General features: G+C 34.5%; 1 protein-coding gene across 4 annotated transcripts in view; it reads left to right on the top strand.

The window, feature by feature from the left end:
- USP25 (ubiquitin specific peptidase 25) overlaps positions 1 to 17,157 on the top strand; it is a 129,529-nt gene that overhangs the window by 91,117 nt on the left and 21,255 nt on the right. For 3 of the 4 annotated variants that reach the window (XM_035015123.1, XM_035015122.1, XM_035015125.1), the window contains 4 exons: positions 550 to 750; positions 9,100 to 9,239; positions 14,343 to 14,456; positions 16,294 to 16,389. In XM_035015123.1, coding sequence (XP_034871014.1) covers positions 550 to 750; positions 9,100 to 9,239; positions 14,343 to 14,456; positions 16,294 to 16,389 — 551 coding nt within the window. The remainder of the gene's footprint in view (positions 1 to 549; positions 751 to 9,099; positions 9,240 to 14,342; positions 14,457 to 16,293; positions 16,390 to 17,157) is intronic. The other variant, XM_035015124.1, reaches the window with a different exon arrangement.

Below are 17,157 nucleotides of genomic sequence, written 5' to 3'. Positions count from 1 at the left end.
CAGTGTATTTTGTATGTGTGCAGAAGTTCAGTAACTCTCTTAAATACCACTTCTGTAACGTTTTTGAAAATCTTGCTATATTGATTAGTTTTCAAATTGCCTGTAAGTATATTGCTGTGCTTAACTGCTTTGGATGAAAAAGAATTTTAGTTCTGTTTTGAGTTTAATAAGGTTATGAGTTATCTCATTTTGTGATTTTTATTTTATGAATAATCAAACATCTAGTATTTTATTAAAATCGAAAATGCAGTACTATGTCAATATTTGAGTAGCAAATGATTTTGGCTTTATATCCTGTTCCGTTTTTTTTTTACTCTTAATCTAGAGATTAAAAAAAAAAGCTGAGAACATTTCCTATAATAGATTATCAAATATTTGCATCATTGCTTATCTAAGCATTTGTTTGAGTTTTCTTTTAATTTTTAATATTGATTTGTTAAATGGTAATAATTCATGCTTTAAATCCCATTTGAAATGCATCCTGTTTTGAGCTTTGCATTTTTCCTTTAATTCTTAATTTTATATTAGTTTTTGAAATATGATTTGCAGAGGAGTTAAATAAAGAAACTGGGCAGGCTCTTGTTGGAATAGAAACATTACCACCGGATTTAAGAGATTTTGTTGAGGAAGACAACCAGCGATTTGAAAAAGAACTAGAAGAATGGGATGCGCAACTTGCCCAGAAAGCTTTGCAGGAAAAACTTTTAGCATCTCAGAAATTGAGGGAGTCAGAGTCTTCTGTAACAACAGGTTAGTACCTTTTGATTAAATTGTATTTTATTATCAATATATTTATTATTGATACTTTATTATAAAAATAAGATATGCTCATTTAAAAAAGAAGTTTAATTATGTCAAAGTATGAAGAAGACAGTAAAAATCATCTGAAATTCCATCACTCCTCTGAGTTGCCACTGATAACAATTTAGTTTACCCCTTTGACAGGCACTGCTGTATTCATATATACCTTTTTCAAGTTAAATGAGATGATTCTGCTCTTTCTCTATCCATCCTGCCCATTTTGATTGGGTCTGACCCTTCTTGGCCAGAAGCTTAGAAAAGCCATGAAAACCAGCAAGTAATCCAAACCTTTTCACCAAAGCTATCGAGAGAGTGAACTTTTTACTTTACTTTAGTAATTTCCCATTTGAGCAAAATAGCATTATTGGTATATCTGTATATATTTTGTATAATACTTTATGTAATATTTTGTGTAATTATGCTATTGTTATAGAGCAGTTATTTGATTTTATCAGAATTTTTAAAATTAAAAAATTAGCTGAAACTAAGTATTTAATATTTAAAAATATTCTAAAGTTATTAGCTGATGAAATCAATAAAATGTTCAGAGTAAACAGTACAAGAATAAACATGTTCTAGCAAAATTGAAAATAAAATGTCTTCCGATTTTTTTTTTTTTTTTGAAGATTACTTTCATCATCACAGAGTTGTTCATATATTTTAGGGCAACATATTTTCTACTGTGAAAAAGTGCTATTTCTCTGTAGTAGTTGGAGGAGTGGGAAGAGATAAATACAGATATTTTTGCAAACTCATTTCTCTGTTTCATAACTCTGAGTGGATCTTTTTGAATGTCCTTTTTATTCAACATCTGTGTGTTTTGTCTTTTATTTTTTAAGAAACCATTTTAGAAAGAAAAAAAAAAAAAGCATTTTAGGTGTTTGCTTAATTTCATCTTTTACAGACCAGTTCCCATACAGCAGTAACTACTTTGGTGAATTTTAGCATTATCATTTGAACTTTAGAAGAAATTATTCTCTCAGTGGAAGATGTACAGTACCACAATATGGTATTGTGAGTAAAGCAGGCACACACAGATCTGTCCAGACTTGTTAACTTGTTTTCATATAAATTGATTAGTTGAGTCCTTGATCTTGATGTTAACAGGCATTGATTCAGAATTTTTAAAAGACCAAGATAATGGTATTATACCAACAAAGATACCAATATTATGATCCTCAAATGCAATATAGTATATCTGAATACCACCATTGTAGTGTGGTAAGCTCTACCATGATGCACGACTGTATTTCTTTCCATACATTAAGAGCTACCTTGTAGACTACATGAAGGTCTGTGGTTTCACAGTAATGCAGTTTCTTTACAGTGACTTTGTCTGCTTCCATAAGAAATGACTCAGTAGATATCAAGAGATTTTTGTGCTCAAATCACAGTATGTACATTATAATTCTTTTCATTTTTGAGCCAATTCCATCCCTTTGTGATTCCATTCCTTGTCTTTGGTACATATCCTCCTCAAACCAATCCCGAGAACTTACCCCAATGGAGCTGCTTTGTTATACTTCCACTAACTTTTATGCACACCATTTGCATGTGTCTGTTCTTACCTTACTAGTGGGAGAACATGGCTGCCTAATTGGCATAAGTGATAGTGGTACCTAAGCACTCAGATGAAGGTGAATCCTGCATTCATTGGTTAGGCTCCAACTCTGTTTTTGGCTCACTTACATTTTGTGGCAACAAAATATTAAGTGCTGTGCGGTCTCCTTCTTTTCATCTTGTCTTTCACAAGACTAAATTTACAGACTTAACACATTTTATTTCCTTTCAAACTAATACATATTCCGCATTAATATTCCTGTCTGAGAGGACTAGACAACTTTGCCCTCCCATTTGCATTTGTTATCTTATATTCTCTCTGTATAAAAGGCCACATCTATATGCCCCATACCCTTTATCCTGATTAATACTTCCTACCATATACTGTAAATGCTGTTTTGTAATTTAAAAAAAACCAGGAGTAGGTATTAGGCATATATTTTCATGTCTTTCTTTTTAGTATTTAAAAAAAGTACTTGAGGATGGAGATGTATTTTTGAGAGGAATCAGAATAACTAAAAAATAAAGAGACAGAAATGGTCAGTTCATATATAACTATTATGATAATTATCTTCCAGGCTGGGTTTTTAGAAAGTAGTGGCAATAACTGCCTGAATCGGAAACATTGTGTCACCTATAGAATTGCTAGAAGCATACACTTTGAGTTTGTAGGAATAGAATGTGCTAAGTCTATAAATTTGGGGAGTGAGATTATTGTTTAAAAGATTGGTTTCTACTACTGTATTATTTTATATATCCTATTAAGAAGTCCATCCTCTCTTGCAGGGCAATTTAACATACCACAGTTGTATAAGGGAACTCATTAATGTTTATTGGAACCACTTATCTCCCCAATCATTAGTAGAGAAAGTTTACTTTAATGCCCGTGTCATCTTACTTCTCTTCACAGTTTCCAGAGTAATTTGCTCAATTTGGTATAATATTTTCAGCATATTAAAGAGAACCTATATTTAAATCTCTCAGGTGTGCACTAGAATTACGAGTGACTAGTGGAAGTAATATGAGGAAATCTTGTTCATAAAATTCATCAGAGTGATTTTTCTTTCCTCAAAAATCTTCTCAATAAAGCTATAACATGAGAACTATTAAAGTCAGTTTCTACTGAGTGATATTCCAAATAAGAATATTGGTTTATATAGTATTAATTAAATGAGTATTTGTTCCACTTCTGCTTACATGTGACCAAGAAATCCATAGAACTCACTTCTCTAGTACCATTCCTTGTTTTACTGAAACTAAGTAATAAATGATGGAACCAAAAATTATTTGGTTCTTTTCATGCTACCTCCTTACACGTACTTACTGCAAAGAAAAACTTACCTGAACACTTATGTTTAGAGATCTATTCAATAGTTCTTTACTACGGTGTATCCGGTCTATACCTGGGGAATTTTTTTGTGAGTATAAACAGCACACTCCACCTAAGTAAGATCACCTAAGACTTAACTGGGATCAGAACCTCTGAAGGAAGGGTCCAGAATATATATTTTTAAAAAGGTCCTCAGATAATTCTGAGATATACCTCTGGTTAAACAGTATGGCTCCAAGCTATATTTATAAAACAGAGAAATTATTCAGAAGGAGAGAAGAGCTTTGCACTTTTACTTGTGTTTCTCCTGTCTTATTCAAAAACTTTTTTAAAGATTTATTTATTTGAGAGAGCACGAGTGGGAGGGGAGGAGGGTGAGGGGGAGAGAATCTCAAGCAGACTTGCTTAACCAACTGCACCACCCAGGCACCCCTAAAAACTATCTTTTTTTTCATTTAAATTTTAGTTAGTTAACATGCAGTACACTATTGTTTCTGGAAAAACTGTTGAAGTCGTCATAACCTGTGTAGCATATCCGATTTTTTTTGAAAAGGTAGAAAAAATAAGGTAAACAGGTTAATATTGGTATGGAATGCATTCCATAAGATTTCATAAATTTACCTAGAGGGGGCTTGCAGAATTGGCTCTGGAACTTCTCTACAGATACTGTCTACACGTTAAAAACAAGCTGATATTCCAGGAAAGTACAGCTGGTTCCTGAGAGTAAGACCTGGTAGAATGAATAATATCATCAATATTCTCAGGTTCCTTTAAAGCAGGGACTGAGTGATGTTCTTATTTATATCTTCAGAATCTAACATAATAAATGACATATAGTAGATGACCCTTGAATGTTTTCTGAATTGAATTCATTTCCTATGGAGATTCCAATAATGAGTTTCCTTTAAGTGATCCTCATTGTATGGGACATTTTAAAAGTCTAGCCAAAATAATGATACATTAGAGAAGCAGGCTAAAAATGTGTGGTACAGATGTAGCTCTGTCCTAGGTAAATTTTAGGTTTAACTCTGGTTCCTAAGCCTCCCCCCCCCCCCCCCCGCCACATTCCCACAATTGTTTGTGGTGGTACCCAGGAAATTGAAGTCTTAAAAGTTTCTCTCGTGATTCTACGCAGCCAGCCTACCATGGCTCTTTATAGGCTGCTTTTGGGGAATTGTTGATTTTAAATACATTTCTAGAAGTGAATGTTCTGCATATCTTTGAAGTAATCTTTTTTTTTTTTTTTTAAGATTTTATTTATTTATTTGAGAGAGAGAGGATGAGAGAGAGTACATGAGAGGGGGGAGGGCCAGAGGGAGAAGCAGACTCCCTGCCGAGCAGGGAGCCTGATGCGGGACTTGATCCAGGGACTCCAGGATCATGACCTGAGCCGAAGGCAGTCGCTTAACCAACTGAGCCACCCAGGCGCCCTGAAGTAATCTTCTTTAAATAGTCTTCTAAATGTGAATGTAATAAGTAAGACTCCTCAGTAAGGCAAGGTATTAAATATTTCTGAAAGAGGAGATGTTGCTCCTTTTTTTTTTTTAATAGTAGATTTAAGATCTTGGGTGTGGGGATAGGGTAACTGGGTGATGGACATTAAGGAGGGCACGTGAGGGGCGCCTGGGTGGCTCAGTAGGTTAAGCGTCTGCGTTCAGCTCAGGTCATGGTCCCAGGGTCCAGGGATCGAGCCTTGCATCGTGCTCCCTGCTCAGCGGAGAGCCTGCTTCTCCCTCTCCCTCTGCTGCTCCCCCTGTTTGTGCTCCTCTCTCTCTCTCTGTCAAATAAATAAAATCTTAAAAAAGGGGGGGGGGCATGTGATGTGATGAGCACTGGGTGTTATACACAACTGATGAATGATTGAGCTTTACATCTGAAACTAATGATGTACTATATGTTGGCTAATTGAATTTAAATTTTAACAAAAAGAAAAAAAAGATTCTTATGCTGTAACAGAAAGCCAATTGGTTATCGAGTTAACTCTCCCCGTAAAATGTTGAAGAGCATAAACAGGAAATATACATAAGTAGAACACTCCCAAGCCCTCCCAATCCCTTACTCACTGTGAAGGTGGACCAAAGGAGCAGGTTCAGAGTACTCGTAGAATGTTGGGGTCTTCTTTAATGGCCAAATAGGTGAATGAAGCCTCTACATCATGAACTAGAGCATGGCTGGAAAATCTCTTACGTGGAGGATAACCATTTACAAATCTCAGTGAAGTACCCATAGGACGAATAAGTGATGTAAGAGACACTTTAGATACAGGGATATTATATACCTCTGTAGAATATTGGTAATCACCAGCCGTATTCCAAATTGAAGCCTGAACAATATTTTAAGCTGAGGGACCAATTAGTATATAATTATCTGATTTTACTGGGGGTTCTTAAAGTGAGTGAATTTTATGTCAGTTTTCTTCATTACTAATATAAATGGCGCAGGCTCAATAAACATGCTGCATGAAGTTTGGGTTTTTGTTTCCAAACTCCCAGATGTTAAATCCTCATAGGTTCCCCTAGTGACTGTACAGCACCACTCAAATGTCAGTTCCCTGGAAGATACATACACAAGGAAAACTAGAAGAAATAGTTCTGTTGTATGACATTTAGGCAAGATTATTCAACATTACTCATAAGTTTTTTGGACTCAAATCCCTATGTGGAAGGGAATCTTGACCCTGGGGATCTAAGATATATTTTACTGTGTTGATCAGATAAAATTACTTTTGTTCCTAAGGACTTATTTTACATAGACTATCCATGTTTCAGTGTGTTAGACCAGTGCCAGACCAGATGGATTTCTTGGCCCTCATTGCATTAAGTTCACATCCTCCTATCAGCTGGAGGTATAATCTAAAATTTTCTTTACCTTATCCATCCATACAGGGCACTGAAAGAACATTGCAGTACAAAGTCAGGAAATACAGAAATGAGGGCATTGACTTCTTTAAACTTCCCTCCTGTCATACACACTGTAAGCATTCCTTCCTCTAGTTTTCCTTGTCATAGTAAATTTTACCTCCATCATCCTAGTTACTCATGCCAAAAACTTAATCATCTTCACATCAGCCTCCAAACCTTTGTGTCCAAAATACATCTTCAATCTTACCAGTTCTCTCTACCTCTCTTGCTGCCTCTGTTGTCCAAAAGCACCACCATCTCTTGCTCATATTGCTCTGGTACCTTCTAGTACTTTCACTGACCTCTAGTTTTACTTTCCTCTCTAATCCATTCTTCACACTGGAGCCATAATAATTTTTTTTTTTTTAAACTTGCCACATTGCAGGCACCTGGATGGCTCAGTCAGTTGAGTGTCTGCCTTCGGCTCAGGTCATGACCTCAGGGTCCTGGGATCGAGCCCCGCATCCGGCTCCCTGCTCAGCAGAGTCTGCTTCTCCATCTCCCTCTGACCCTCCTCCCTGCTTGTGCTCTCTCTCTCTCTGTCTCAAATAAATGAATAAAATCTTAAAAAAAGAAAAACAACTTGCCACATTGCCATTATATTTATCCTCAAAACTTTTAATTAGACTCAAAGGCCCTTTGATTTTGCCCCTGTCCTCTCTTGCTGTATCTCTCCTCTTACACTGTAGTCCAGCCACACTGCCCTTCTTTCAGATCATCTTTCCATCAGGGATGATCAACCCCTCATCCTTCAGCTAAAAAGTCAGTTTATCTCATATTCCATAATCTAAGTTATCGCTCCCCCATTTTATTCCTAGCATGTATTATTATAATATTGTCACAATTCACATGTGTGATTCTTTGATTAATGACATTCTCCATGATTGACTCTAAACTTCATGGGGTGAGAGACTGGCTGCTTTGTTCATACTGGGAGTCCCATTGTCTAGTCTATTGCCTGGCACATAGTTAAATACTTAATTAAAATTTATTGGATGGATGTATTCCCATGCATATATGTTGAAATTATAGTATTTCTTACTGAATAATATTTCACTGTGAGAGTTTTTTTTTTTTTTTTTAAATCAGATATCGAAAGGATGGCAATAGCCCTGTTGTGTCAAGCCAGTTGGTTTGGAGGGGCTCATTTAACCAATCCCAGTAATACTGTAGAACATTTTAGTGTACTTTATTATTCCTTATATCCATTACTTATTAACTCATTTGTTCCATTAAGTTATTGTGTGCTTATTGTATGCTAGGTGTCGAAGAAATAGCAATACAAAAAGGAGATAGCATCCCTACTCTTGAGATTCTTAGTCTAGCAGGGGATATGGGCTTGAAACAAATATAATAGTAATTAAGTCATAATTGTGGTAAAGTGCTAAAAGAAAGAATAAGTTACTTTAGAGCAGTGGTTCTCATTTGAGAGTGATTTTGCCCCCCAGAGGACATTTGACAACCTGAAGACATTTCTGGTTGTCATACCTGAAAGGACAGTACCACTTGCATCTAGGGGGTAGAGCACAGGACCACTCCACACCAAGGAATCAAAATGAACCAAAATGTCAGTAGTGCCAAGAAGCTGAGAAACCCTGCTCTAAAATTGGTATAATCGGGAATACTTTCGTAAGGAAGTGGTATTTAAACAAAAAGACATAGAAGTTCTTAGATGGGAGACTGAGAGTGGGTTGAATATATAGGCAGAGGGAAGAAAATGTGGAAAGATCTGAAGGTTGAAAGGAAAAATCTCTTTTTTATGTATTAGATAACCTGAAAAAGAGCATAGAGCACAGGATACAAAGTTATGTTAGAGAGAGAGGCGGAGGCCCACTTACATAAAGCATTTGGGGTTGTCTATAAAGTATCTAGTGGGATGTTCAGAGTACATTGTTGCATCGATGGGTCTGGAGCTCAGAGCCTAGATGATAGATAAAACTTTGAGAGTTCTTTGCAAGGGTGGTATTTGAAGTCTTGAATTTATATTAGTATCAGTTTGCCAGGTTGTAATTGTTTTTCCTCTGACAACACTCAATTACCAGGGCAGGTTCAGAAAAGATAGAAGGTTGGGTTCATTCAGGGTTAGGTTTGGTCAGGGAGGTGTGGAAAAGGATTTGTGGCCAGAGAAGCAGCTGCTGTCTTCTCTGTGGAAACTCTAACTTGATGAGGAGCTAGAAAGACTCCTTTTTTTTTCTTCTTTTTTGGTAGAATGCTGACGCTCTTCCAAAATGAGATTTTAGTATTTATCATGACATAAAAATTTGCTATGAATTTCTCATCATAGACTATGAGACAATGAGTATTTTCTTCAGTAATTGACTACTCTTGAACCTGATTTTTTTTGGGGGGGGGTTAAATTCTGGGGTTGGTGCTCTATGTTGAGTGGTATATTAAATAAAAGTAAAATTGGTTACTCTATAATTTGAATTAGAATTAAATAACAGATTCATCTTTAGATAGCTCTCTGTGATTGGTATTAGATACACAAATGATTCTTTTCTTATGAAGCACAAGCAGGAGAACCAGAATATCTAGAGCAGCCATCAAGAAGTGATTTCTCAAAGCACTTGAAAGAAGAAACTATTCGAATAATTACCAAGGCATCACATGAGCATGAAGATAAAAGTCCTGAAACAGTTTTGCAGTCGGTAAGAACTTTTCTTTTAGCTCTCTGAACATAGCCATCTTCATGACGTTTCCAGCAGTGTAATGGAGAGTAGCTACATGGGAGTCAGGAGAGGCAGGGCCAAGGGCCAACGCTACCATTAACATCATCAGGGACTGTGGGTGTTACCTAACCCCCAGGCTGTAGCTTCCTCAGCTGTAATCTTTTTAAAGATGCTTTTTTTTTAAAAAGATTTACTGATTTTTTTTTTTTTTTTTTTTTTTTTTGAGAGAGAGAGCATGAGTGCCCAAGCAGCAGGAGGGGCAGAGGGAAAGAGAGAGAGAGAGAATCCTCAAGCAGACTCCATGCTGAGTGCAGAATCTCATTTAGGACTCAATCCCAGGGTTTTGGGATCATGATGTGAGCCAAAATCACGAGTTGGCTGCTTAACTGACTGAGCCACCCAGGTGCCCCTAAATGCTTCTTTTTAAAAATAAATTTCGGTCTTCCTGTTAGAGAATGAGGAAGAATCATAATCATAGACTAAAGTGATCATTTGATTTGGAACTTAAAAAGAGAAGTATAAAATTTAGCATTATTTCTTTTTCCCTCACCCCTTCCCTCTATCTTTAGTCTTATTACATTGGAATAGTTGGAAATATAAGGTAATAATTTTCATTGTTCCATGGAATATGTTTAAAAGTAAAATACTAGAAATTCTAGGTTCAAGTATTATTAGCAGGATAAATGTGATCTTGCAAAGTGTTTTATGCATATTTCAGTAGAGTGTCCAAACAGAATTGTCATTATAACCCACCTGTGTTGTAGCTCTCAATTGTGTCTTTTTATAGCAATAAATTGAGTACATTGGTATTGTACTGTGTTTTCAGTGCATATGACCTTCTGAGAGATGTTATTTCACAAATTTCATACTACAAAAACATTCAGTTGCTGTAGTTATTTTTTTATTAGTGAACACAAGCCGCTGTAATGCAGGTTTCTTGATGGTTAATTTTAGTATTTGAAGACTACCATCCTAGAGAACTAAAGGGAACAGGACATTCAGTTTTTCTTTTTCTTTTTTTAAAATTTATTTATTTATTTGAGAGAGAGAGAGAGATTGAGAGAACGAGTGGGAGCAGGGGCAGAGGGAGAAGCAGAGTCCCTGTGGAGCAGGGAGCCCCATACAGGACTCCACCCAGCACCCTAGGATCATGACCTGAGCCAAAGATGCTTAACTACTGAGCCACCCAGGCCCCCAGGACATACAGTTTTTCAACACAGTTTTCTACTTAGTGAACTTAATCTCAACAATAACCTGCTAATTGCAATAAGGTCTTTAATGTGATAGGACCTTGATTAACCAAAATGTTCAGTTAATGAGGTATTCTGTTATGTTTTGATGAATGAAATAATCAGAAATCACTTTTTTATTTCACTTCCTATGTGAAAAATTTTGATTATTATCATTTTACTATAAAAGATGTTTTAATATAGGGTTTTTTTTTTTTGATTATTCCAAATTTTGCAAATGTCCTGGAGATTCTAATGAGCTTGAGATGAACCCCTGCTAATTCAACTCTAAAGCATTCCTAGAAAATGCTTCTTGTAATGGATCTGAGATGTCTAAGTTCTTGGGGTGTGGTAGAAGAGGAAAACCTAGGGAGGTACAAAGGGCAGAGAAGTAGATACAAGGGAGAAATATTTTTCCCTGATCTAAAAATGTAATTTGCTTGGCCCTTTGCTAATTAGGAATTTTATTTGTTAAAGCCTACTTTATGGTTAATAAGTATCATTTTAACTGTAATCAGAAAGCCAAAGGTATTATTTAGCTTAATATAGAAACATGATTTTTTTAGTTTGGCTAATCATGTATAACCTAAATTTGCATAAACCATCACTTAAACGTATTTTTATATATAATAATATATTTATGTATGGTAATATATATAACTAATATATATTATATATATAATATGAGTATCATCTTATAAGCCTACAATCTACTGCTTCACCTTTATTTGAGAAAGGAGGATGACATTGAGAGAATATGATAGACAGCTAGCATAAATATTTTTCCATTTGGCATATCTGCTGGAGTAGCACCAACAGTTGGCCCGAGTTGTATAAATCCTGCAGCATGTCTAAGAATATGTTAATCGTGGCTATCTGAAGCAGCCTGTTCGTGGTCTCCTGAGTAGTTGCTTAGGATCATAACCACATACTGGTTTTTCTCACTTAAAGATACACCTTAGAAACTAAATCGTATGCATGAAAAGAGTGTTCAGACTTTGGGATTAGATAGTCTTGGGTTTTTTAATACTGGTTTTATTTCTCACTAGCTATGCAAACTTGAATAAGGTGCTTAATTTTTCTAAACATTGGTTTGCTTTTACATAAAATGGAGATCATTGGGAGATTAAGATTATTTTTTTGAAGGTACTGAGCATGTCGTACAGGTACTAAGCAGCTGTTAGTTTCCTTTTGTTACTTAAATACAAACCATTTCACAAATTTACAATATATTAAGTTCCAACCTTAGCTTAAGAATTCCCTGGAAGCATAGTCATAGAGAGATAGTCTCTAAACGTATAAAAAGCTTACTGTTTAGAAGAATGTCTTTAATTTTAAATGAAATATTTTAAAATTTGAAAAATACAAAAAAAGTATACTTCAAGAAAGAATCATGTGTAGTCCCACTACTCAAAGCTCTAATCACGTAATATGTTGGTATTTTTTTTTTCGTCCTTATTTTTATGTACAGGTTTGGGATTTATTTTGGTAGCTGAGGTATTTCTGCATATACAATTTTGTTTATATATGCCTTTTCTTCTTTAATCATTTAACATTGTGACATAACTATTTTCCCCATGTTAAAAATTCTCTGTGAAAAACATTTAATGGTTGAGTATTATTCCATTGAGTGATTAAATTCTTATTTACGTACCCATTCCCCCACTGTATATTTGCTTCTACTTTTATATTATTATAAATAGGCTGTTAGAAATGAAATTTTCTCCATATTCCAATTTATTTCTTTAGAATAGATTCCCTATAGTTGAATTACTAGATTAAAAGGTAGGGGGTCGAGGTGGTTGTAGTTACATAGCTTTCTAATTGCCCTTTCATGAAAAACTACTTTTTAAAACAGTCCACTTAATGGATTTCAGGCAATTAATAAAAATCTTTGTATTTTAATTATTTTGGGAACATTTATTAACTGAAACACTTATTAACTCCTTTCAGGTTTAGCTGTTGTTAAGGTGTTTATATAGGACCTGACAATAATAGAGAAAGATGGATACACATGTACTTTACTTTAATGAGCCCTCAAAGTCTTTATACGGAAAATTTTTGTGTTACCTTAGGATATCTAAACTTGATGAATGATACAACAGAATTATTACATTCACCCAAAGTTTCTTTGTTTTTTCAACTTGCACGCATATAACTTGTCAGTTAAATGCTGTTGAAACTCTTCTGTGGTAACTGAAAATGTTTATTAAACATTATTTTTTCCTAAGTGCAACTTTTTTTTTCAAAGGCCATATATTGTTTCATAAGGATCATTATACTGATACTGATCAGTTTCCCAGTTGCTACTTAAATTTATATTCTCTCTTCTTAAGATAATATTGTTTTAGATTGATTTGATTGTGAGAAGTGTTTCACCACAAGTTCTAGACAGATCTCCTAATTTACCTGATCAAATTTCACTATTGTGGATAGGGATCAAACACATTTACTCTTCTTTCATATGCTAGAAGGATTTAAAATACTTAGTTGTCATGGGATAATAAGCATATCTCTCTAGGTATGTATGCTAGTAATATTGGGTTATTCTATTCAAATACAAGCACTTTAAAGTAGCATAACAGTATTATAATACTGGTAATACTTGTCATTATAGAACAGCTAGTATATATGAGATATTGGGTTAGCTGAATATTATCTCTCGTGATCACAACAACCTTGCAGGTTGGTTATTTCCTCTTGAAAAGTTGAGGACTCAAAATAAGGAAACCTTTTCTAAATACGTTATGTTTAAAAGTAGCATTTCTTTTAAAAGGGACAGTGTCAGTCTTGGCCATTAGTTTTGTTTTATTGTTTAAACTCTTTTTGTGTATGTACTTCTGGAAAGTCATAAAATGTTCTCATCTCCAGAATTTACTTATATTTCAAATTGAAATAAAACCCCTTTAATTGCTTTTATTTAAATTTTATGTCAAAACTAAAGTTTATCTTTTGCTTCAGAAAACTAAAGCTGCAAATTGAAATTACTTAAGCAAGCTGCTTTCAAGCACCTAAGTACTTGCGAAATTTGTTCATAGGTAAATAGTGAATATGCTAATTATAAATATATTCAGTAGTATAAGATCTTTGTGAAATCTGGACACAATTTTGGATGAACCATATTAGTATCTTTGAGTAGACTTTCTTGGATTTCATACTGGCTTCTACTCTATTAGTGGAGTAGGGAAATTCATAGAATTTGTTATCAAAGAAAAGGATAAATAGAAAGAAATCTCATTGAATTGTTAAAAAGGGATGTCACTTTCCACCATCTTTTTCAGAAGCAAGAATTCATCAGACACATATATAAATTCATTGTACAATACATCATACAAGACTCATAGGCTGTACAGAGTGAGTTAAACACAATAGAGTATGGATATAAATTGGATATACTATTAATTTATTAGAAAGGATAGAAAGGTAAAATCATAAGAAAGAAAACCTGCAAACTGTCATGGGTTCAGATGAGGTCATGTGTATTTTGATGGAGTTATCAAGAAAGGATTTATGGAATTATTAGAATTTAAAAAAAAATAAAAACCTCAGCTGTAACTTATAGACAGCAGTAGGAAATGCAACTCCAGTGTTTATTATTTTTAAGGATATGGTGTCCAAAGTGCTTAGTGGGGAAAAAAAAGAAAATTTAGTGGTTGAGTTGTAAAAGGAAAGTTACATGTCTTATGTTATTACTTGATTAATGCATTCACTTCTGATGTTGGTTTTAGGTGGTTTCATTTCATACTAAGCAAGTGCAGATATTTTTTAACGACTCAGGAATCTCTGTCCTTTATACTTGGTACTTCCATTGTTCTCTTTTCTAATGTTCATACTAATAATTTTTTTCCTGCAGAAACCTGAAAATACCACAAGCCAACCACCTTCTAACCAGCAAGTTGTAGAGGTGGCGATTCCCCATGTAGGGAAATTCATGATTGAGTCAAAGGAGGGGGGTTATGATGACGAGGTACCTTTATTGTAGACCTCTACACTATTCCTACTTATCTTTGGCTATTTAATACACGTACTTCGGGCATGCGTGCGCCTTCACATTTGTGTGTATTGCTGCATAACATACAGCTTGGCCACCTATGGTCTGGAATTACCTTACCAACTGCTAACAGAACTTTGAATTGCAAATGAAAATTTAAGTAGAAAGCTATGGAATTTGTCAAAAGAATAATGTTTCTAGAGTTAATTCTTTTATGTAGATACATGATCAGTTTATTCTCAGGTTGATAGATTACAATAAGGGTTGTTTAATTAAATAGCAAAAAATTTGAACATTTAAAAATAATTTTTTCCTGTTTTACTTGAATTATGTATTATAATACTTTGCCTACTATTTCCTGCCAAAAAATCCTACAGCCTGATTGCAAATAGATGTTGGATATTTTTGCTTCTGCAACCTCCATGTGAATGTGAATTGAGCGATTCATCATTATTGAATGCCTTCCAGTGCTTTATACACTGTTCTTGAGAATCCAGATAAAAATGTGCTATTGTCCTTTTGCACTTTTTTCTTAAGACTCTTACATTGGATCTTTCTTATATTTGAGAGAGGGCCAGTAAAGCTGTTTCTGAATAGTAATCCCTAGAAAACCTTGAATTCTGTCATTTGTTAGTTTTTACTGGCATGGATGAGAATTTAATATATATTAGTTTTTTCCAAGTAATTTTTTTTCAGACTTATTTCAAAATTACAATTAAGTGATTATATAAGAGTTAATCACCGAAACCAGAGGTGTCACAAAGACATTAAGATTACTGTGCCAATGTAAGAAAACATGGGCCATAAGGAGAATAAGAAGCTGGTTTATGAGATAGGAACTGGTGAGATGAATTTTCTGAAGCAGATGTTAGGTATATTGTGACTGTCAGTGTATAATCAAAATTTGGGTGATAGGTTCAGTGAATCAGAGGTGATGGATGCAATCTCTTGATTGCTCTAATACAATAACTTCATAGTGCCTTGAGTGGTTTCATTTTGCAGGTATTTTAAAATGCAAACAGCTAAGAATGATAAGCTGTTATGAAAACAAAGAAATATTTAAGTATTTGATATTTAATAGCAGTACATTGTTGCTGCTTGAAAATTATGGAAACTGGCATTTTTTAATAAAAATGTTCATTTATTGACCAAGCACTTCAGTGCTTGTTTTAGGGTAAGCCTTCTGGCATTTTAAAATTTAGAATTGTGATTAATCATTTAACACTGTCTTTTGTGCAAATGCTTATGCTATTGGCAGAGATGCATTTTGTTTTGTTTTTGTAATTGGAGTGATGGTTTAACAGTGCATGTACCTGGGAACTTGAAGTCATGTGGATACAGGGCTGCAGCTCATAGATGTTTAGGTTGTACTGTTGTGCAAGGGAGCCCAGCCAGCAGGCCAAAGTGGAGGTGAAAATGGAGCTCATGCTGAGCTCTTCAAACCTTAAAGAAGCACTTTTTTAAATAAAAAGTGTTGCTTGTTCTAAGTGGTTCTCAGAGAGCAGCACTTTTTGATTTGTTTGTCAAGAGGGAGGTGCCTTTTTAGAGTTCTTCAGTTCAGAGAGGATGCCTTTTTGCAGTTTGCACAAAGGCACCATCTGGAGCTAGCTGTGGCCCTGTATGGATGATTTTGAAAGATACTTACATGCATATTGGATCATATTTGCCATAAAATATACAATGGTTAATTTATAAGTAGTGAAAAACAAAGGACTTTTAACTTGCATGTCAGTATATTATTTTGGTTTTTGATACATATTTTTTTATGTTAACCATTCATTCAAAAACTCTTACTTTAAATTCCTTGTGGCAGATCATGATGACACCGAACATGCAAGGTATTATCATGGCGATAGGTAAATCCAGGAATGTATATGACAGGTGTGGCCCTGAAGCAGGGTTCTTTAAGGTACAATTAACATTTTCATTTAAGTTTTTAATGTTTTTAAATGAACTTCTTAAAATATTTTATGTCCTTGAATTAAATTTGGTTATATAATTTCTCTTTTCCTATCTTAGCCACGGCCACCTGATGTTCTGAGGGTTTCTTTTATACATATAAGAATGATTTTTTTTTTTTTTTTGGTAACCCAGATAATTCAACAAAAAACAAAACATTTTACCAGAGTTACCCTAATAGTGTACCTTTGGGTTGTTAGCAGAAATTTGAATTGTGTTTTTATTTGAAAGGAATAAAAAGTATTGATGAGTGAAAATAGGAACTGAGTAATTGCTTCTGGTATATTTTATTTTCTTCTCATTGGTAATACTATTCGTCAATATTACAATATTTTTTAAGAAATTTCACTATCATTTGATTCTAAACTGCTTTCTTCACTTGGTTGTTTCAAAAATGATTTGTTCATTTATTTTTATGTTTCTTATTCACTTATGTTTTCTCCTGACTTAATTTTTAATATCCTAGTTGTTTCAAGAAATGTGTGAGGCCATCAAGCAGTTGTATTATTCCATAACCAAATCTTTTTTCCCCTCTAATGATCTGAAAATGTTGGGGTTCAGGGGAGCAAACGGTCAAGAAAGAATTCTTGAGACGTCTTTGGTGCAGAAAAATGGTTTTATTAAAGCACTGGGACTGGACCCGTGGGCAGAAAGAGCTGCACTGGGGTCATGAGTGGCCCATTGTATACTTTCAAGTTGGGAGGTGGTTAGGGATAGA

Source organism: Mirounga leonina, unplaced genomic scaffold (assembly GCF_011800145.1).
Source record: "Mirounga leonina isolate KUSES-001 unplaced genomic scaffold, KU_Mleo_1.0 Mir_169, whole genome shotgun sequence".
NCBI lineage: Eukaryota > Metazoa > Chordata > Mammalia > Carnivora > Phocidae > Mirounga > Mirounga leonina.
The sequence above is the reverse complement of the archived record's forward strand: the minus strand, read 5'-3'. Positions and strand labels throughout refer to the sequence as shown.